This window comes from Drosophila takahashii, chromosome 2L, assembly GCF_030179915.1.
Source record: "Drosophila takahashii strain IR98-3 E-12201 chromosome 2L, DtakHiC1v2, whole genome shotgun sequence".
NCBI lineage: Eukaryota > Metazoa > Arthropoda > Insecta > Diptera > Drosophilidae > Drosophila > Drosophila takahashii.
The window spans coordinates 12,521,222-12,543,271 of record NC_091678.1 but is presented as its reverse complement, the minus strand read 5'-3'; the positions used below and the strand labels follow the sequence as shown (position 1 = coordinate 12,543,271).

Sequence of the window (22,050 nt, the reverse complement as noted above, 5' to 3'; positions counted from 1 at the left end):
GAATAATTCCTTTAACTTTAATTGACTAAAGTATTTTAATATCATTTGGTCTTGGCTTGTTGCCAATTAAAGATAAATAAGGTTAGGTGGCAGCAGAATCTTGTAAATGACTTCTTTGGCGCAGTGTTCCTGATATTATGACTACCAATCTTGTTGTTTCGTAGGCATTTTTCCTTTACTTGTTTGTCTTGAGGAAGGCGATCAAATCGGCCCGTTCTTCGGGCTTTTTGAGACCGGCGAAGACCATTTTGGTGCCGGGAATGAACTTCTTGGGGTCCTTGAGATACTCGTCCAGATTGCCCTCCGACCAGGTGACGCCCTTTTTCTGATTGGCCTCCGTGTACTTGTAACCCGGTGCAGTTCCGCTCTTGCGGCCCACGATCCCGCCCAGATTCGGACCCACCTTGTGCTTGCCACCCACCTCGTAGGTGTGGCACTGGGCACACTTCTGCACGAAGATCTTCTTGCCGTTCTCCGCATCACCTGCACCCATCCTGGAAACTTGTAAAAATAAGGAGAAGGGGTGTACGTTAGTAGGGTTAGTTATTTTTGGAACCCATCTACTGGATTATATAAGAGTATGGGAATTTTTTTTTTTAAATCATGTATAACATTAAGCTAATTGAACATGAATTTCATTTTCTAAGTTTCATGTACATTTTTTAAGATTATAAATAACTTTTAAAACTTATGCAAATAGTAATTTTTTCAGTGTCCTGAAAGAACCGTTTGAAAAGTGCAAGTCCTGCCGACCTGCGAGAGAGCGAGAGCAACTCACTTGGCCACTCTCTGGGCTGCACAATGTTAGACGGAGACAGCTGCAAATGCACGAAAGCAAAAAACGAAATTGGGTCAAAAAAATAAGAAAAACAAAAATTTAATCAAAATGGGTATTAAATGAAAAGCAAACAAGCAGCTCGAGAACTTGGCGGCACTTCTAATGGGAAAAGCAACCGAAAGGTAATTCAATTAGCAGACACAGGCCGCCCTGCCACCCCCTTTTCCCCCATTTCCACCACCACCCCCTCACCCCTTCGCGTTGACTAGCAGATGCACATGTGCTTTGAACATTTCCTTTCAATTAAAACGCATTTTACGCACTCTCTTCCCCTTTGCCCCTCTCTCCGACTCTTTTCATGTGGCAAAAACAGATGCCACCGCATAGCAAAACCAGAAAAACAAAATAGGGAGTCATGAATAAAGGTGGAAAGAGGGGGAAACAGGGGCATATAACGCTAATATGGGAATGGAACTTATTATAAAAACTAAGTATCTAGTAAAAATATTTTAGTCTATTTAAGGGTATTGTATAAGAATAATTATAGCATTTTTAAAAAAATTTACAGACTATAATAATAGAGAAATGGCTATAAAAAAGGGAATGTAGTTTTTTTATTTTTATTTATTAAAAATTTACTTTACTTACTTTAATTTACTTTACTTTTCCTGTCTTCTTAAGTATTAGAACCACTCAAAAACTGCATTCATGTTTTTGAATTTATATGTATGTAGACTTAGATATATGTTTACATAAACCATAATTGGGATAAATATTTGTTCTAGTAAATGTCACATGAGAATAAGTGATATTTTCCAGGCGACTCCCCACTGGCGCCAGGTGCACCACCTCTGCCATCTATATCACCATCCTGGCTCTGTGACCTAACCTAATTTGCCCAGGACACATAATTTACCCGCAGGCAAAACTATCCTGGCTGTTGGACCGAGTTCCTTTGCCTCCCGACCACTATAAATAAATGGCGCAAGAAATTAAATTACGCTTGAACGGGCTCGGCAGAATGTGGCAGTGTGAAAGGGATGGCAGAAAATGGGGAGTGGAGTGGGGCATTATTGTTTACGAGATCTATTGCTGCGGAAGTCCATAAAAAGGTGAGAGGGTGCTCCGTAAGTGGGGCTTACAAAGCGTGTTGGGGACATGGATAAAGGACAGTCTGCGAACGAAAGGATATGAGAATACTGTATTGGTTAGTGGCTGAGGATGTCGCTAGAGACGTGCGGATATTATTAAAAAATTATAAATTAAAACGCAAAAAGCTTATCTGCTCTTTGAAAATAATAAGAGGTTAAATAATGGAACTAAAGTATCACATGTATGTATGAATTTCCATTTATATTTCCTTTGAAATGAAATCATAAGAACCCATTTGAATTTATATGACTTTTTCAGTTAACAAACCGAAATATAATAAATAACTTTTCTATTGGCTTACAAAGAACGTAGAGCAGGTATACACTCAAAATAAATTTAACCCTAAATTTTAGAAAATCGCCATTAAAATTTCTTTTTTCTAAATACAAGAAAGTTATTTCTAAATCTAAGGAAATTTTTCTTAAGTCAAGAAAGTTTTCCTTAAATCCAGGAAGTTTTTCTTAAATGTAGAAAATGGTTACCATGAACTAAAATCACCCTAAAATCTAGAAAAAATGCCCTTAAAATTAGAAATTATTTTCTGAAAAATGGAAAGGCAAACGAAAATAATAAAATATATTGGCAACACCTTTTCTAAAAATGAGTGCCCTAACCCTAAAATTAAGCTAACCCTAAATAATAGAAACATTTCCTAAAAAGTAGAAAGTTTTTCTAAAAAATAGAAATAGTTGTTTTCACATGCTCTGGCACACCAAAATGTTCAATGCCAGAACTTGTCAGCTGCCGGCCAGCTGTACTCGTGGCGCAGACCGTTAAAGCACTTGGTTAGCAATCGAATCGACGCGGGTTCGAGTCCCAGAGCAAAATTTTTTAACTTTTTTTTTTAATGTTATTTTATTTTTTTTAATTTATTTTATTTTATTTTTATTTATTTTTTTACTTTTTTTTATTCTTTTTTTTATTGATGGCAAGCAGTAAACTAAAAATAATTAGGTTTATATTCAGTTATTTACTATATACTACACATAATATAAATTGCGTTAGCATAAATATATACATATGTATATACGTATGTAAATAAGTAAATCGCGAATGGTCAAAATTATGCAATTAGTATTCAAATGTGTTGTCCGCTTCACCCTTTACATACATTGCTCGGTTTGCCACAGCAAGTTTAAGTGCTACAATGGCCCAGTATGTAGGCCATTCGCTCCTCGCGCGGGAGACCCGGGTTCGATTCTCACGACGGACAAGTAAAAAATTGTAAGTTTTTTTCATGAACATAAAATATTAACTAATCATAATTTCTACATTCCCAATCTTCCGCAGTCCCGTAGTCCACATTTACAACCACATTTGGCTTTGGTTAGATAAGAAATCCAAGCGCAAATACATAATAATAAATACATAACCTTTAACATTCACAATATACAAGACACACAACGCCTGCATATGTATATAGGGAGGAGTACATAATATAAACGTATATACAAAAAAAAATCATGATTGAACATGTTTTTTTGTTTTGTTTTTAATTTCTATTTTTTAGGAAAATTTCCTACTTTTTAGAAATTTTTGCCCTTAAATTTAGTAAAATTACCCTAAAATTTAGAAATATGACGTAAAAAAAAATCAAAAATATAGAAAAATGTGACCCTAAAATTTAGGGCGAGCTTGTCTTGAAGACAAAAGTAGGGCGATTTCCTTGACTTTAGGGTTAATTTTATTTTGAGTTATACTTTAAGGAAATGGAGATTAACTTGAGACTTGGAACTAAGAAACTTGAGCCGTAACCATGGCTAGTCTAATACATATTATTTAATAAGAGTTCCTTCGAATACTTCAGGCTTGACCACTGGAATCCGAGTTTAGCTTTTTTAGCTCCCTCCCCCCAAGTTTCTAGGTCCTCGGCCAGCGGGTTACCAAGAACAACGCTTTGGCTGTTGCGCAATTTGGCATGACTTTGATATTCCCGCCAAGCCACACCCCCCACAAACTATACCCATAAAGAACCACCTCCACCACCCTGCCAGCCCTGCAATTCGAAAACCCTACATTGCTTTCTCGTTCCCCTTTCTTTTTGATTGCACAGTGGTACTCTTGTAGGGTGAACTTAGATTGCACGGTAAATCGTAAAATTGTTACCAAAAATTCAAATATATTTAAAAAGCTAATTGGATGTTTCTTTTAAAAATAGTAAATAAATTAAAGAAATGTTTAAAAATAAATTTAAAATCCCAATAATATCGAAATAATATCTTTTACTATGACTATACAATTTGTTTTTTTGATTGACGGAAGTAGTACTGTGTATGTTACAGCATGTTTATACTACGCGCTTTTCACTGCTGTGGCTGCTTCTCCTTCTTCTTCGTTGCTTTCTTTTGAGGGGGTGGCGGGGGCTGGAGAGATGGCTTCTTTTCTAGAACGAGGTCGCTGACTGCCCTTCAACGCTTTCTGCTTTCTGTGCCTTCGGATGCCCGAAAGTTACATAAGCCCCAACAAGAACAACAACACCGCTAGTTGGCTTTGCATTTTATGCTGAGAGAGGAGAGACCAATGGGGCCAGAGAGAGTATAGAGAGAGCAGCCCCAACATAAACGACAGAGAGAGAGAGGGACAGAGCTGCAACGCTGCGCGTGAGAGAAACGCTGGGAATGTGTGAATGAAAAATTGCTAAAAATTCTTCATTTCAGGCAATTTATAACTGTTCCTTGCTGCGACTGCACTGCTGACGTCGCTGCATCGATATCAAAGTGGAAAAAGGGGCGAGATAAAAAGGGGGTTTGGCAAAAGTTTGAGAATGAAATGGATTTTAAGTTACATGGTTTTTAAAAGTTTTTAAAAAATGTTATGAGTTTTCAAATATAAATAATATTTAAATAAGGTACAAGGATGTCTGCAAAATCGGACATTAATTGTAAAACCTTAATAAACACTCAATTACGCAAAGTTGGGTGCTGTGCGCCTTACGTCACTTAAAGCATACTTAAAAAATGTTTTGTAAAAAATCGAAAATTTATTACTCATACGTACTGTGGTCCTTGATCAAAATTTAATTTAATATTTGTATGTATGAATGTATTTGGCGTGAATTTTTTTCCCAAAAAATGTTTGGTTTTATGGTCTACCTTTTATTTGTATTAATTTTTCCATCGAAATCAATAAGTGAACAAGGTTTCATTAAGTATCATGCCTGTATAGGAGGCACTAACAATGCAACAGCTTACCTGCTGGACGCCTCTCTCTCGCTCTCTGCCGCTGCTTGTTGCTCTGCCCCCACTACTTGGAGCTCTCTTTCCTGCTCTCTTGAGGAGCGCTGCTTGGGGCAACTGTGGCTGCTGCTCCGCTTGGCGTTTTCATTCAATCAGCTGAGTTCGCGGCGTTCGGTTCTTCTCCCGATTCTCTTCAGCGTTTACCGTTAGCGTTGCGTTGCACAGCGATCGAATACTACGCGCTCTACGTCCGAGGAGGAAACGAAAATCGTACAAGTTTTCGAGTTTTACAAAATCCCTCAAAAACAACAAGACTCGGCGAGAACGGAAAATTTGTTAGCTGCTTGTCACCTTCGAAAAGTATCTGTGTTCTGACCGCTGCAACGATTGTCGAGAGCATTTCAGCCAGGGCCTACTTAGCTGATTTAAAAAGGAAATCAAGGAAAATAAGCTAAGGGGCAGCCACCAGAAAGGAGCTGCCAACTTGCAAATTACGGTAAGTTTATGGGGCCGTTAGCGCTGGCGTTACCGTTACCACCCAGTGCTGTGTAACGCTCTACTCTTTTATGCTGCGTGTGTCCTTGCGAAGGCTGCACGTGTCCTTGAAATGCGTCAAGTGGTTCCTACGACGCTCTCTTTCTCTTTCTCATCGCTGGCACTCTCTCCCTCTCTTTCTGTTCTTTTTACGCATTTTACGTAATCACGCCTAAAAGTTTTTTGTTTTTTTTTTTCGTGTTTGCGTTTTGCTTTCAAGCGTAAATCTCGACTCGTTTTTCATTTGGTTTTATGACCTGCCCATTCCCATTTCCACCCCGAGTTCTTTCGCATTTCCTTTATAAATTCCGATATGAACGAGAGCTCTGCGACTTATGTGCTTCCTGCCTAAAACCAGATTATCCCATAAGGGTCTCGCTTTTTTTTATCGGCGAAGGACATCTGCATATGAAGAGGATGAACCACAACTTGAAAGGCGAATCTATTTCTTTATTTTATGGGAAATTGATTTACTTGGCTCGGAAATTGCGTTGTAATACTTTAGGTAAGAGGGTTACAAAAAAAGATTTATAAAAAAGGGTTACGATAATGTGGTATGTTTTTAGGTAAATCATCTAAATATCTAAACTTCCGTTTTTAAAATTGTTTATAGTATATTTACATTTTTTTGTACCGCAAATGGAACAGTTTCTGGTCTGGCCGAGCACATTAAGTTAAATACATATGTACGTTTTCGAAACTCGAATCTTTGATTGAAAAAATAGGTTTATTCTTTACTTTTATAGCTGTTTCAAATGATCTTCTCGGTACTTATAAAAATTTCATATGTTTAGAATAATATATAACTTGACAAATAAAAAAAATATTATTATTTGTGGGTACTTGTGTAATTTCATATTTTTAGAATATATGTTAATTGTTTATACTTCTGCATGCTTTTTCTTTTTATAAATAAGACACTTTTCTTCAGTAATATCAGTTTATGTTTTAAATAGCTAATTTTAAGAAAAAGTTTATTCAAAGGAATTTAGCTGGTCGACTGAACTTTATTAACATTGGCGAATTCTTTTGAACTAAAAGTTGGGCCACAGTTTTCCATCCCGTTGATTAAACATAACCTTGCTTGGGAACTTTGAAAGTGGCTCTCATGCGAACTGAAGCGCATAAGCTTTCTGTTTGGTTGTCATAAAGAATTGGCTCGTTCCTTTTTTCTGGTGGCAGTTGATTACTTTTGCCCCATGTACTCGACGAGTAAGTTCGCACACAAAAAGTTCTCAAAGGCTTTCTCGGCCCCGCCTCCTGTTTTTCAATTATGTCACTTCATCTGTATTCCACACACCAGTCACTGATGTACCGCCCCCTTTTTGGCTTCAGTTTATTAATCATTTCTGCCCTTTGTTTATGCCTTGGCAGGCACTGGCATTTTATATAGGCCAATGAGCCGAACTGTATGTGCGGCATGGCCTTTTGTTATGAGCTATGAGCCGCAGCTAGTTCACATGGCGGTGCCCCAACATCAATTACAGCATAAATGTTGAGGAATTGCCATAATTTAATTAATTTGCTTTGTCCTGCTGGCAGAGACATTAAACTTAATGATTAATATTCATCGTGCGAAGACCGCTAACCGATTCGGTGTAATGAGCCAACTTTAATGCCATTGGTGGCAATTGAACACTTGGCCATTTAATTGGGCATTCACTGTAGCCCACAAAAACGAGTATATAACTCATCTACACTATTTATATCAGCTATCCGATTCTCTATGTAGGTCAGCTCTGTTGGTCGTTCATTTCTTATCATATCGTTAAGTGCACTTGGTGTCCCTCAACCATAACTATAACCAACATATGGGCTATGCCTCCATCCAGAAAACCCAAAAAAGAAAAAAACTTATCAAACTTTGGGTCGTTTGTATTGCATTTATAACACTCGGAAACTCGGGGAAGCCACCACAAAAAAAAGGAAATCAATATTTGCGCTTAAAATAATAAAGCGAATGGAGGAAAACCAAAACAACAAAGGAGATTACAAACACGAATTGGTTTTCCCAACTCAGTGGGGTCAGAAAAATGGGGCGGACATGAAGTGTTTGCCAGATAAGCAAAGCAAGCACTACCTAACTACTCCCCCAACTTCCCGCTGAGTGCATTTTCATTAACGAGAAATATATAAATGTCATCAGTGACATCAACAAATTTGTGGCCAGCTGGCTGAAAACCAGAGATATTTCAAAAATGAATCGTCATGCGGAAAAAGTGCTTTAAATTGGCTGAATGTTTTGTTTTGAATAATTTAAATTTTGGTATACATTTTAACAGATTTGATAGATGACAGAAGCTTTCCATGAATTATTAAATGGTCGAAATTATATTTAGAATTTGTTTACTCAAACATTTTTTTTGGTTCATGGCTAGAATGTGTTTTACTATGAAGCAATAATTCTTTTTTAAATGTAGGAAAAAAGTAATAACAATTTTCAGATGAGACAAATTTCTGATTTCAATTTTGAAATATTGGCTGTGCATTTTGCTGAAGTCACTTTCTTGATGGTCCGGATGTGATACAACATAACCTATTTGAGAAAATTCCAATTAAACCATTTTATTGTTAATTTCCCTATTTTATCTACGAAATTTCAATTACCCAAGAGCGGAAATGGGCCCCAAAAAACCGAAATGAGCCTTGTCACTCAAATCCCGATAAAAGTTCACAGCTGTGCTATGGATGGGAATGGTTGAAACGGCTAGAACCCAACCGAATTTTTCCCGTTGCGTTTGACTGATTGAGATTAGCTGAAAATTAATGACAAGGCATCAGTCTGGGCTTACAATGAGCTCCGAAACAATTTTGCCAACCGAAAAACAAAAAAAATACTAAGCCGACAACGATGAATGGCATAAATTATGTACAACAATTTACACGCAGAACCAGGACTTGCTGAAAATTCCGAAGCGTGCCAAGTGGAAATTGAAAATGGTCAGTGGAAATGAGCAGCGAAAAGGAGGAACTCAAGTTTGACAGGAAAGGCAGGCAGACAGGATGGCCCGTCATGTCAATTAGATTTAATCGAAAATCGATGTTTGATATTTGAGCTTGCAGTGCCGAAAAGGTCACGAAAAGGTTGATATCATATGCAAAAAGTTGGGGTCAAACCCAATGACCCTTCCCCCATCAATCCAATTTTCCAGCTGCGTGAGTGTGTGTGGTCTTCAATATTTTCACAGCGTCATCTTTGTTTATTTTGTGGCCCCACGAATAAGTGTTCTGAATTATGCATTGGCCACGATTGAAAGCACTTGAGAGAAAAAGAGGGAAAGACCCCCACGTTAAGCTGGAAAACTCATTGCAAACTGAATTGCTTCGGTCAGCACAGAAAGTTTTAAAGTCATCGAAAAGTGGGCCAATGTAGGTTTGGGGAAACTTCTAAAGAGTGTGTGAGGTCTTGGACTTAATTGGAAATTCTTGACAGAACAAACTTTGATGTCAAGAAACTAAGAGTTTTAAAGTTTTCAAGAAAAGTGTCTTAGGATACTAACATAAATAAAATATTTATTCATTTAGCTTGCTAAGATATATTTTTATAGATTTCCTAATAAATGAAAATTAAAACCATTTAGTTTATCTTTTCGGTTCATAAATCTTTCGCTTCGCCCATCAATTAGTTTTATTTGTAATACCTTTAAACAGAGATACTTTTTGGAGTGTTAATGCGTGAAAACAATTCACCAATTGCTTATAATTATTGGAATTTCTTAATCAATTAGTATTATTTTATTTACTTCAATGTTTAAACAATATGTGCATGCCCTTGAAGCCGATTTCAATTGAAATTTAATTTGTTATTTTCATCATTCAGATTTCATTGGTTTTTTATGCCTTGCCTTTAGGCTGCCTTCATTTGAATTTTATTGGGATCTTTTTCCGTTGTTTCATTAATTTATTTAAATCAATTTAATGAGCCATAAAACGATGCCCCCCATCAGCGAAGCGATCTCTCGCCCTGTCTAGCCGTATTTTTCCACCATCTATTTGGCTTTGTGAGCCGCATTTCTTATCAGGGGCAGGCATAAAGATTTTCCCATCATTATGTAAGAGGTTAGCTCGGCCGTTAAACCATGCTTCAGATCCACTCCCCCTTTTTCCCCTTAGCCAAGTTAACGAGCTGCCCACAATGGGACTTTGGTTTAGCTAATGACCAACTGACTGGCGAAGCTGACCGCGCAATTTCTTTTGACCAACTTTGAACTTCGCATACACAGTTTTTCTTGCCTCTTTTTCCTCTTTCTTCAACTTTATTTTTGGGTGGCCGCATTTGGCTTATTGTTTATTGGCTTTTCCTTCGCCTTCGTCTTGATGTTTATTATTGTTTACGTTGGCATTTCATGCGCAATAATGGTATAATATTTGCATTCGTATTGGCGTACGTGGCGTATGGGTAATGGTCGTGCCAAAAGAACAGGAAATGGTCAGTGGCCATTGTGGCCATCGGGGATATTGCACATCGGCATCCCTTGGTTCCTCGCACTCCGCATAATGGTTTGTTTGAAAATGTATTTAGCTGTCTGGGGAATGTTTTTTCTATGGTCGAATTGTGGCTTATGAAACTATTAAGGTGCTATTTCGCAAAGGGTCAGTGACTGGTCTACAAATGTGTTAGTGAATTTGTTAAGAGAAAATATAATAGAAAGACTTACTTTTAATTTAATTTAGAAGGTTTTAAGTAACAGATTTTCTTCTTCGGAACTTTTGCTATTAGATCAAATCAACAAGCATTATATTGTTAATCCGCTTAAACATATGTACAAAAAATTTGAAAATGTAATTAAATAAAAATACTCAAATACTGCTGGATAAATAATTCCCATTCGAGTGAGAGTGAAAGGAATTTTGGTATTCAAAAAGAATGCAACAAAAAATGTTTTCTGAAAATCCCTCTACAACCAAATTTTTGATCCACCACTGATTATAGTTATTTGTGTAAAGATTGAATATAAAGTTTATTTCTAAATATATAAAGGTTCTCTTTTCTCCAAGTTAACAATTTTAAACGCTTCTGTAGTTACCTAAAGGAAATTGGCTGAAGAGCCAACCTAATTGTTTGCCATTATATTGGATTTTGTGCGGTTGAGCGTAACGTTTTCCTGGCTAAAGTTTTCCCCGAACAGCTGACAACTGGTCTTCGGGCTGTTAAGGTTGTTCTTCTCCTGCTGCCCGGTGACGTCTAACAATTTTCCATTTAAATGGCATTGTCTGTGATGTTTGCATCTCATTCCAGCTGTTCCCTATTGTCAATTATATTTGTCTTTCTCAGGCTGAGTCTCCCACTACCGCTGTTTTCTTACCCCGGTACCCCCGTGTGTGTTTGTTCTGTGTATCTGAAAGATACTTGCAGCATAGCTGCATGTAGTTCGTATTCCTCAACTAACCCGCAACATGGCAGTTTGTCTTTTTCCTACTTTTTTCCCCCCTTTTTATACCCTTGTAGAGGGTATTATAATTTCAGTCAGATGTTTGCAACGCAGTGAAGGAGACGTTTCCGACCACATAAAGTATATATATTCTTGATCAGCACCAATAGCCGAGTCTATCTAGCCATGTCCGTCTGTCCGTCTGTCCGTCTGTCCGTCTGTCCGTCTGTCCGTCTGTCCGTCTGTCCGTCTGTCCGTCTGTCCGTTTCTATGCGAACTAGTCTCTCAGTTTTAAAGCTATCGCGATGAAACTTTCCCGAAGGTCTTCTTTCTATTGCAGGTAGTACATATGTCGGAGCCAGCCGGATCGGACCACTATATCTTAAGGCTCCCAAACAAATATAAGAAAATTCATTGTAACTTTGTAGGAAGTAGGCGTTTTGATTCTTGACTACTTAAAAACAAAATTGAAATAAATCGAAACGCTGAATCTGGAATCCCTGGAACTGCACCGAGTGAGTATTCTTTTATCTACAAGGGTATATAAGCTTCGGCTGGCCGAAGGTAGCTTCCTTTCTTGTTTTGGTTAATTTACATGACAACACGTTTGGAAAGTCAGTCAACACACAGAGGGCAAAAGGAGGTGAAAAGAGAGATGAGTTGGGACAGTAGTAGTGGAGATGGGGGCATTGTAAAGTAACTTGTATCTATATCTATACATTCGCTTGTAAGTTGCAAGTTAACTAGACTGTTACAATGTCGCAGTTACAGTTGGGAAATGGGTAGGGAAAACGTAGGGCTGTAGGGCACTTGCCGCCTTTTTTGCGGTTTTTCCCCTTCTCCTTCCCAAAATGCTTGACTGCGGTTCTGGGCCAAAAGACAATGCATCTATGGATCTGCCGGCTACACTTTTCTCCGCTGCCTCGCTTTCCTCACCTTACGGTGGCCACTGCAGCCACTGCAATCGGGGAATTAGCATTCTTATAAATATTTATTCAGGTTTTTCCCATCTTCTCTATAGTGTGTATCTTTGCCTCTTTGAACTCCCATTATCGTCTAGCGAGTGTGTGTGTGCGTTGTTAATATTTATGATTTATACGTAGATCTCTTGAATATTGCCTTCTAATTGCCGACTCAAGTTGAACGGGTCCCCAACTTGACTTGCGACCATGTGATGTCATTTGTTTGTTGTTTCTTGGTGAGATCACGGCGCACCCCAAAAGAAAAGAAGCTTACAGATCTGTCCAAGATTTTGTCATGTAATGCCTGCTGTTTGAAAAATACTGAGCGGGGGTCTCAAGGTTTTCCAATCCATTACTTTGGCTTCAATGAATCAATTAAACGGTTTACAATCAAGTGTAATATGCGTATTAAAGTACAGTCTGACCCAATTAGATATCGTTATCTATTCACAAAGATCTGCCGCTCAAGCTGGAGTCTAGACCTCTCTATCGGTGTCTCAATTTCGCTCAGTTTTTAAATTACAATAGCAGCTTTCATGCCAACCAGCTGCATAGTGAGAAAAATTTAAGAAAATAAGTGCCTAAAAAATAAAAAAAATATATATATGATCTAAATTATATGATTTACTTTTAAATGAGTTAAATTAGACAGGCTCTAGTTAGGAAAATTTAAATTTAATTAAATCATTTCACGGAAAATTATTTTTAGTGGATTTTAAAAATATTTCATTAAAAATTCTTCGTGAAATTGTCGATCTATATTTTTATGATTTCAAAAGAAAAATTTAATTTAGAACTATTTTTGAAATCCACTAAATATATTATTTTAGAACTTCTTCGAGAAATTATCGATTCATATTTAATGGATTTATGTTCATAAATTCTTCACTGTGTAAAGTGTGTGGCAATGAGCAAGTGATATTGAAGCCTCATTAAGACGGATGTCAAAGTGGGCGGATGGGCGATACACTGGCTCTCTAGGTGGGCGGGGCAGTGGGTCGCTGTTTGTTGTGGCATCTGCGGTCGTGTTTGTTGTTGTTCTTGTTCTATTTGTTGTTGTTGTGTCAGTCAGCGAATCGCTCAAGTGGCACGCGCTTGATAACAACACCAAGCCAAGCTCCCAGTTGCCATGTTTCCCGGTCCCATTTCTCGTCTCCACAGGGAACGACGACGCACTGCAAGTCGAGAAACACTCATTTGAAATGCAATTGAAACCGCCAGAGACAGTCAGTGACATGACAGCAGATAGCGGATAGCGGTATGCGACAGTAGCAGCAATAATAATAACGATAGTGGGAAAAGTAGGGGCAGTTATCTAACAACAGGCAGTTCCCATTCAGAGCAGCTATCTAGTAGTTAGCAGGTAAATGCAAAATGTAGCACGGTTCTAATAACTATGAGTGGAGGTAGAAAAGTTAGATGTAGGTTCTTAAATTACTGTAAAAGCTAGAAAAACTGTGGAAACCTCAAGTATAAAACAATTAAACCAAATGTTACAAATGGACATTCTATTTTGAGTTAAAAAGGTATTTTTAAGACAGATATTTTGGTATCTTAACATTAGCTTTTTACTTATATTAGGCATAAATTATATATTTTTTTTAATTAAACAAAAATATTCTTCCCTAAATTTTAGATATGTGTTAAAATAAATGTGTGGTAAAAAAGGACTATATTTTAATTTTTAACTATTATGAAAATCCTTGAATAAGTTGAGAAACCCACGTTTCTACTCTTACATTGCCTTTCTAAACGAAAAGGATTAAATCTAGAAAATTCTCCCCTTGCTCGCCAGTCCATAAAAATGTCAATAACATTTCTGTTTACCCAATTTACGAAATTAGGTTAACTAGTGTTATCAACGGCATTTCAGACATACATGGCTGTCATGTCCCTCCAAATGCCAAATGGCAAATGGCAAAAGCCGACTCCCTACTGTTGGCTTTCCTTTTGTAACTGCCACTTTTGAAACGAATGATGGAGGGAAAACGACGAGTTGAAATGGAAAATGCATGAAAAGCACAAATTGATAATTGAATTTGGCACAGGCTCAAACTGCAGTTGTTGTTTTGTCGCTACTATTGCTATTGCAAGTATTGCACAGCATGCGCCAAGTGGGTCAATGTGAGCCGGGGTGACAAGCTGTAGCTATAGAAATATGTATAGAAAAAGTAAAAAATCACACACATCAACGGCGACATAAAATTGAAGCCAATTAGGAGGAAAATGGAAAATATTTGTCAGCCAGCTGGAAACCAAATGCGAGTGTAGGTGTAACATATAACTAAAAAAATCGCAGAGCATGAGGAAAAACCGGAGAAAATCTATCAGAATTCTCACCGTATTATTAGCTGTTATTCGGCCATTATAGGCCCTAAAATATGTTAAGCTGTCTGCGTGGGTGATAAAACTTCAGCGCAACACAATGATGGGCCACAAATTACCCAAAAGACAGCGCGTCGTCATCAAAGATATTCGATTTCCAACACTCGACACTCATAAATTTCACAAGAGCTCTGGCGCCCAGGATATTGAAACATATTCATGACCCGCAGGGCAGGCACGAAGGCCCACAAATATTCGTGGATATACCCCGAATCTAAAGTATTGCATGTTCGCACCCATTTCTCCACTTTCCCCCCGAACATTTGCCCCTCAAAACGGCTGGGCATTCGGTTAATTTAACGACAATAAAAACATCACGCATACGCCCCGCGGTGCCAGCGGTGATGGTAAATGTGGTAGATGTAGATAGATGGTGGTTTACGGCGGGGGGATCCAATAAAGCAACTGCCTTGAAATTGTCATCGAAGAGAAAGAGAGATAGAGAAAAAGTTCAATCATTAGTTGGCACATGACAGAATGCAGCGAGTGAGCAAGAAGAATTAGCTTACTTTAATTGGTAGAACTAGGAATACTCTGGAAAATGTTGAATTTTAATTTCTGTAAAGATAAGAAACCATAATATTAGTTGTTATATTATTAAAAAATATTATAAGATAGTTAATATTATTGTCTTTAAATTTTCTTAAAGTGCTTAAATTAAAAATAAAATCAAAGAATTATGAAATTATTAAATCAACTTAATTTTTTCGATAGTGGTCAACTTTTCCAAAATATCTTAATACTCTTTTTGAAGGTGAAAAAGTGTCGCACGAGTTGTGAAATATGAAAAGGCATTGAAGGAGTGTGGTTGGGGGAGGAAGGGGGCATTATACACACAGATATATGTACATAAGTGGGCGAGTATCGTGTTGGCCCGTTAGCTTTAAAACGCCCACACCATCACGATCTCTAGCCCCCTCTCTCTCTAACTGACAACACAGCAGCTGCATTCGTAGTATTCCAAAGATTAAAACGAAAACAGAAAATATTTCTCATTCCCGAAATGTTTATGTCAAAGCTAAGAAGAAGAAATGGAAATCCATGCAGAGGCGGAGGTGAAAATGGAGTCAAAAAGGGGACACTGGGGGGAAATTTTGTAAATTTCAAGCGAACTCAGATAAGCAGAAATGTGTACCTCAATGCAGTGTATAGGAAATGCAGCCTTTTCTATTATTGATACTGCAGTATTCCACATGTGGAATTTTTATTGATACTATGGAGTCTTTAAAAAAATTATCTTAATTATTATTAAATTATCTAATTAAATTATCTAATTATTATTATTTTTTTTAATTTATTAGGGTTTGATTTTTATTTTAAGGATCGGAATTTCGGTTAGGAATAGATTGAATATAGTCGTAATTATTATTTGAATTTTTGCCCTATAATTATTTCTAAAGAATTAATGCTCAGTAATTAATAGACCAAAGTTTAAAGTAAATGTTTTCGCTGGTGAGTGTTTTTTTAGATTATTAGTATTAATCAGTATGACGTTATAACGCTTATTATTTATAGGTCAACTGTTAATGCGTAGACATAAAGCTTTGTAAATACTAAAATTTAAGTACTATTTTCCCAATACTACCCACTGTACTCCTAAATGTTCGTTGGCCCGGCTATCTGCATGATCTCAGCATTATAATGAGCCAAGCAAATGCGCAGGCGTATTTTGAGCGGTGACAAGATTGCTTACAAAACATACAAAGTGGAAAAATATTTAGCAAGAAGCTAGAAGGAAAAGCGATCCCCAAAATAAAAAGCGGACAAAATAAAACAATATATTTATGTGTCGCGTGGACGCGACAAGCTGCTGTCGTATCTGCTTTTTTCAGTTTTGTTTTATTGTCTGTCTGATATATGGAAATGTTTTATGTGTGGACTGCACTTTTCGACTGTCGCCATAGATAAATTCATACATATAGGACACATAGAGCTGGATTGTAAAACTTGACGGGGAATTGAAATTAATTTGCTGTCCGAAGTCGGTGGGAGGAAATTTGGGAGGGGATTTGGATTTGATTGCACATTGCATAATTTCGAGTGACGTAGAACATGCACACAATCTTTCTCCTTGAAAAGTGGCGCTATGTAATCTCTTTCCAGGGACAAAAACAGGATTTTGTCCAATTAAAGCAAACATCAATTCTCGTGTGTAAACTTTACATACAGTCGTCTCACTTACAAAGCCGATTTGTGTGTTTTTCTTTTATTATCCGTAACGAAGCGTTCGGTTTTCAGTTTTGTCATTGAATCTGGCCTAAGCCAGATCTGGAAAAACTGGAGCATGCAACGTTTCGATTTGGGCCTCTTTTTGGGCATACCACTCGCGTACATACTTCAGTGCATATGGGCAAGGTCATCAGCATTGGATGGGTGGGTTGTACAATGGCCTCTTTGGTCGGGGTGTGTGTGGAGCCAATGGAGCATTTCGATTAGAGCTGAGCAGCGCCGTTCGTGAATAAAAACTAGTTCGACTTTATGGTTAGGCTGTAGGGTACCGTTTAAATGATTGTTTTGGCTAAACAAAAAGTGGGAATAGTGAAAGTCGTATTTATTGGGATAGCTGCAAGAGGTTAAATACATTTCATTTGAGTTCAATCAAGTGAAAATCGAAAATATTATTAGAACTATAAAAATATTGATACAAATATTATTAGGAATATTTTAAAAAATAAAATTACAAATCTTATTAAAAATAATAATTAAAAAATTATTAAATGATTAAGACCTAATCCTAATTTTCAAAATAAAAAATTACACTTAAATTCAGGGAGCGTAAATAACAGTCATTTGAGACTTTTATTTTAAAAATAATACTGTGATAATTCGTTTTAAACGTGAAAAATAACACTCATTTTACTCTTGTCCACAAAGCATATGAATATCAACAAATCTGGAAAGCAAATTAACTGTTATTTGTCCATGTCTATAAAGTGCTTAAAAACCAGTAAAATTGTTGATAAAAAATTGAACAAGTCTCAGTAGGCCTTTTAAAATAAAAGTGTCAAATAACTGCTATTTACGGTCCCTGCTTAAATCGAATAAATATAGGTTTCAAACAATTTCCAAGAATATTTTAATTAGAATATCTTTTTGGCTCTTTTTCGGTAAAAAAGGCTTTTATATTCCGCACAATAAACTCTTGAAAACACATTCTTATTCACTGTATCATCCTGCGATTCCCCGTTAGTCAGCTTTTCGCTGGGGATTTCGTGGATTTTTGGGGATGCTGACTGCCGCTCAAATGTCACGTCAGCCACTCGACAAAACGAGAGTGGAGTGATGCTTGGGGTTTGAGCCATTGACTTGGCACTTTGAATAGCACTCCAGACCAATACTAATCCCCTGTCTGATTTCCGTCTTCTCCTTGCAGCCTGTGCGTTTCGTTCGTTCCACGCTTGTGACCCCGTAGCCCACGTCCACTTTTGTGGCGTGTGCAATCCAGAAGCCGCCAAGACGACTTACTCGATAATGAAGATGAGCTCGCCCAGGATCATGCAGCAGAAGCGGAGCAGCAAGTCCTCCAACTCGTCAAGGGTCTCGATGACCACCTCGACGGCGGAGGAGAATCTCCTGGAGTCGAAGCTCTTCAGTTGGATGCGTCTATTCCGCTTCGCCTCGCTGCTCTGCCGCGCCGAGTAACGGATACGATAGAGGTCCCGAACAAGATCCTCCCCTTTCCCAACAAAAAAACAATATATATATTATATTAAAAGAAATGCATATAACAGATACTCGAACTAGTTGCCGCTTTTCAGTCAAGTTTTCCTATATATAATGAGACACCAACAGAGAAACACCAACAACCTATATTGTCACCTTAACTTTTCCAGCAATGTAGAGACTAAGTATTACGAAATGAGTAATCAAGGATACACCTCCTACCAGAAACACCATGTTAAGTTTAAGCTGAAAGGCAAGGAATATTATCAACCGAAACCCAAATAATACAATCTTTAAGTTAAGCTCCTTTTTGGGAAATCGAAATCGATACCGAAACCGAAACCGTTTTCTTTCAGTTAGCTCTTCACAATTAAGTCAATTTTTAGTGTAAATTCCGTAGCAACGGAATTTCTCGCGCCTTTCGTACCTTTTGTATTGTAATAAGTGAAAAGAAAAATGAGACACTTACAAATTGCAAACTACAAGCGAATAAATATTAAATCATAATCCACTTATTGCGTTTTTTCGGGTTTATTAGTGCTTAAGTTTCGAGAACAGCCGACTAAAACATGAGGTACATATATATTTTTGTAATTACAACACTGTTTTGCGGGTCACAAACGAAATAAAACAAAAATAGAAAACTTCAAGAGAAAACGTTTATGCAAGGCTATTAAATAGATAAATATATTAACTAAAGAGGCGAGCAAATGAGCAGTACTAACAATAACAATACGATGTTTACACACATGTAGAGGAATATATTTACACATCAAAAACTCGAATCGGAGTCTATGCAAATGCGCTTATCCAATAAATATATTAACACTAATTCACAATAGTTATCCAAGCCCAGCAATATGAGAAGTGCATTTAACCCAAAGAAGTGGCCAAACGACAGCGATTGTTGTTATAACACACTAGCAATGCAAAAAACACAATAGCAAAGAAAGAACCTTGATTTCTGAACAACCTCAGAAAGTAATAAAGATGGAAATAACAATGAAATAACTACGACAACAAAGAACAAATACAGTTATCAGAGATTTTCGAAATTCAAATTTACTTATTAATTAGTTAGTAAGCCAGAATGCAACCCTGCAAACATGAACATAACGGTAATAACGGTAAATGCCAAAACAATGAGAAAACTGTACTAGAACATAGCAATATCACTGCAGCAGATAATTGTTGAGAAAAATGCAATAAATCGATATCGATCAATAAATAAAGTCTTTAAGCTGTTGAGTGTTCAATGCAATAAATGTTTTTAGTTTTTTTTCGGTTGGGATTTATATAGTGTGTACATTGTTAATTGAGATTAACATGTTGGGCTATCCTCTTAATTTGTAGTATTCTTATTACATTCGTATACCTTTTTTGGTGTCGGTATTGTTTAAAGGAAACAAAATATTCGCTATTTAAAGTGTTAAGTACATGTTGGCGGCTTAATATTTGAATTTCTCCCTGAAATATTCGATATATAAACACCGATAAATATTCGATAGCACAACATATGTTATGTTGCATTCCATATGTTATCTTACAGGGTGATTAGAGTACTTGTGAGTAGTTGGATTAATTGAGATGCAAGTTGAAAGCTAAACAATCTATTTACGAGATAGTTTTTGATATTCTATATTTATATTGAAGATTTTTTAAACCACGAGAGTATCACCTGGATAAGTACCCGTTCTGGTGGGGAAATTTGCATACTGGCAGGATTACACAGGCGCTGAAGTAAGCCCCCAATATTACTAACAATTTGCTGGATAACCCAACCCCAATTACAAGAATTATCTTAAACTACACATGCAATGACATGGACCCCCATACAAAGTGCATTCGTGGAGGCTTATTAAAATACCGGTTCTCTTGATTTCAGCGCAATGGAGGAAATATGCCGAGTTTGTCTGGGGAACTATGACAACATGGTCAACATATTCGAAGGAACACAAGAATCGGGACCTTCAATTCCTGATATGATTGCCCTGTGGTCCGGCTATCAAGTCAGGAAAGGCGACTCCTTTCCTGAAAGTATCTGCTCAATTTGCCTGGAAGATGCCCGAAATGCATTTGAGATCCAAAAGTCTTCCAAGGCGGGACTCCAATTCCTATGCCAAGTCACAAAAAGGGAGCACGTGGAGGAGGAAGTCTCAAGTGCCACCCAAAACTTAAGTTATCCTGTGAAGGACACGACTCTCGCAGAACCGGAATCGAATGAACTGAACGAGCTTCCTGTACAATTTTACTTTTTCGAGGATGAGATATTAGTCAGTGAATCTGAACAGTCCGATGGCCAATTTGTAGAGGAAATGTATCAATCAAAAGCACCTATCCAAGACGATGAAGTCTATGAAATATCAGGCGATGAAACCGAACAATCCGATTGCCAAATTGAAGATAGTCAAGATATTGATAGTAATCACAATAACCAGAAAACAGATGATAATACGAATTCTGGCAATGATAAATCTCTGGTGTGTCCCTATTGTCAAAAGATCTACCAACGTAAATGGAATCTAAAATTGCACATTCGAACGCACAGTGGTGAACGGCCCTACAAATGTTCCCAGTGTACGAAATCATTTACCCGAAGTTGTTATCTCATAAGCCACATGGCGGATCATACGGGGGAGCTACCTTTTAAATGTCGCTACTGTCCCAGGGCCTACCGATTTAGATCGAGTTGCTCACGACACATGCAACGACACAGGGATGCTTTAAAGGATGATGTTCAATCTCCTGAAGAGAAACAGTCAAAAACTCTAGAAGTAAAAGATCCCACAAAGGAGTCCCACATAATGACACACACTGGGACAGAACCAAAACTGATGCCCAGTGAAGACCATTCCTATACCTGCAGTGTCTGCCTAAAGACTTTTAATGATCATGCTTCTCTTATGGTTCACAACATTACTCATAAAGCGAAGTCTATGTACAAGTGTCCCATTTGCCCAATGTCCTTCGATCTAGCACACGAAAGGAATCGACACAGCCGCACGCACGAGGGAGAAAAGGCCTTCAAGTGTACCCACTGTCACCGGAGTTATAGGCAACTGAAGGAACTCAATCGGCACATCCGGGCTCACACGGGAGAAAAGCAGTTTGAGTGTGATCACTGCCCCAAATCATTTGTTTATGTTTCTCATCTCAACCAGCACCTGCGTTGTCATTCGGCTGAACGGCCACATAAATGTGATATCTGCTCAATGACCTTCAGGCGAATGGATGGACTAAAAAGACACCTCCAGTTTCACGGCGAGGAAAGGCCGTATAAATGCGATTATTGCCCAAAGACCTTCAAGTACACAGCTTCCGTTCGGATGCATATCCGTGTTCACACGGGCGAACGGCCATTCAAGTGTCGCGAGTGCGAAAAGACTTATAAACAACCCTGCGATCTCAAGCGGCACATGCGGACTCACACGGGCGAAAGGCCGTTCAAATGTGATTATTGTGAGAAGGCATTCACAGATCTTTCAACTGTGAATGCTCACATAAGGACACACACGGGTGAACGTCCCTACAAGTGCTCCTACTGCCAGAAATCTTTTTCGCAGTTATCTAGTCTTAATAATCATTTATTTATTCATAAGAGAGAGCTACAAAATGGAGCCCAGGAAACGTAGGGCTTATTTAGTTTATTCAATTAATAGATTTTTTTAAAATATTTTATAGTTTGTACATTTAAAATACCATGAAAACTAAATGCCTCATAACTAAGCAGGTTCTTGTTATATTTTTCGTGAACATAAATGAACAGTTCTTCACCTAAAATATTTTTTAATATCTAGAAGCAGACAATAGTTATTTAAGAGGAGTCGGCATGAGAGAATTTTATTAACAGAACATTTTTAATAGGTTTTATTTTACTTCAAAGTCCTTATACAATTCTTGGCGAAATAAAAAATATATGGACTAAAAATATACTGAAAAGCAGTTGATATACATAGATGGTTTCAAAGAAACTTTTGTCTGTTTTAGATTGACGTATATTAATGTATCAAATTGAATATAATTAAAAT

General features: G+C 37.5%; 3 protein-coding genes across 4 annotated transcripts in view; 2 read left to right on the top strand and 1 right to left on the bottom strand.

Annotated features, from left to right (window-relative positions):
- Positions 1–21: 21 nt before the first annotated feature.
- Cyt-c-d (Cytochrome c distal) overlaps positions 22–22,050 on the bottom strand; it is a 66,219-nt gene continuing 44,190 nt past the window's right edge. Inside the window, exons 1-2 of one of the 2 annotated variants that reach the window (XM_070215256.1) lie at positions 5,122–5,577; positions 22–501 (exon numbers count right to left, since the gene is read on the bottom strand). In XM_070215256.1, coding sequence (XP_070071357.1) covers positions 176–493 — 318 coding nt within the window. In that variant the 5' untranslated portion in view covers positions 494–501; positions 5,122–5,577 and the 3' untranslated portion in view covers positions 22–175. Of the gene's footprint in view, positions 502–5,121; positions 5,578–22,050 lie in introns of those variants that run through there. The other variant, XM_070215262.1, reaches the window with a different exon arrangement.
- Positions 5,461–19,287, top strand: LOC108068817 (uncharacterized). The gene is made up of 2 exons (XM_017158618.3): positions 5,461–5,602; positions 17,733–19,287. Exon 2 carries the CDS (start codon positions 17,831–17,833, stop codon positions 17,999–18,001), a length of 171 nt encoding a protein of 56 aa, XP_017014107.1. The 5' UTR covers positions 5,461–5,602; positions 17,733–17,830; the 3' UTR covers positions 18,002–19,287.
- On the top strand, positions 19,512–21,942 carry LOC108068815 (zinc finger protein 678-like). Its single transcript, XM_044395090.2, has 3 exons — positions 19,512–19,611; positions 19,676–19,762; positions 19,908–21,942. Exon 3 carries the CDS (start codon positions 19,912–19,914, stop codon positions 21,652–21,654), a length of 1,743 nt encoding a protein of 580 aa, XP_044251025.2. The 5' UTR covers positions 19,512–19,611; positions 19,676–19,762; positions 19,908–19,911; the 3' UTR covers positions 21,655–21,942.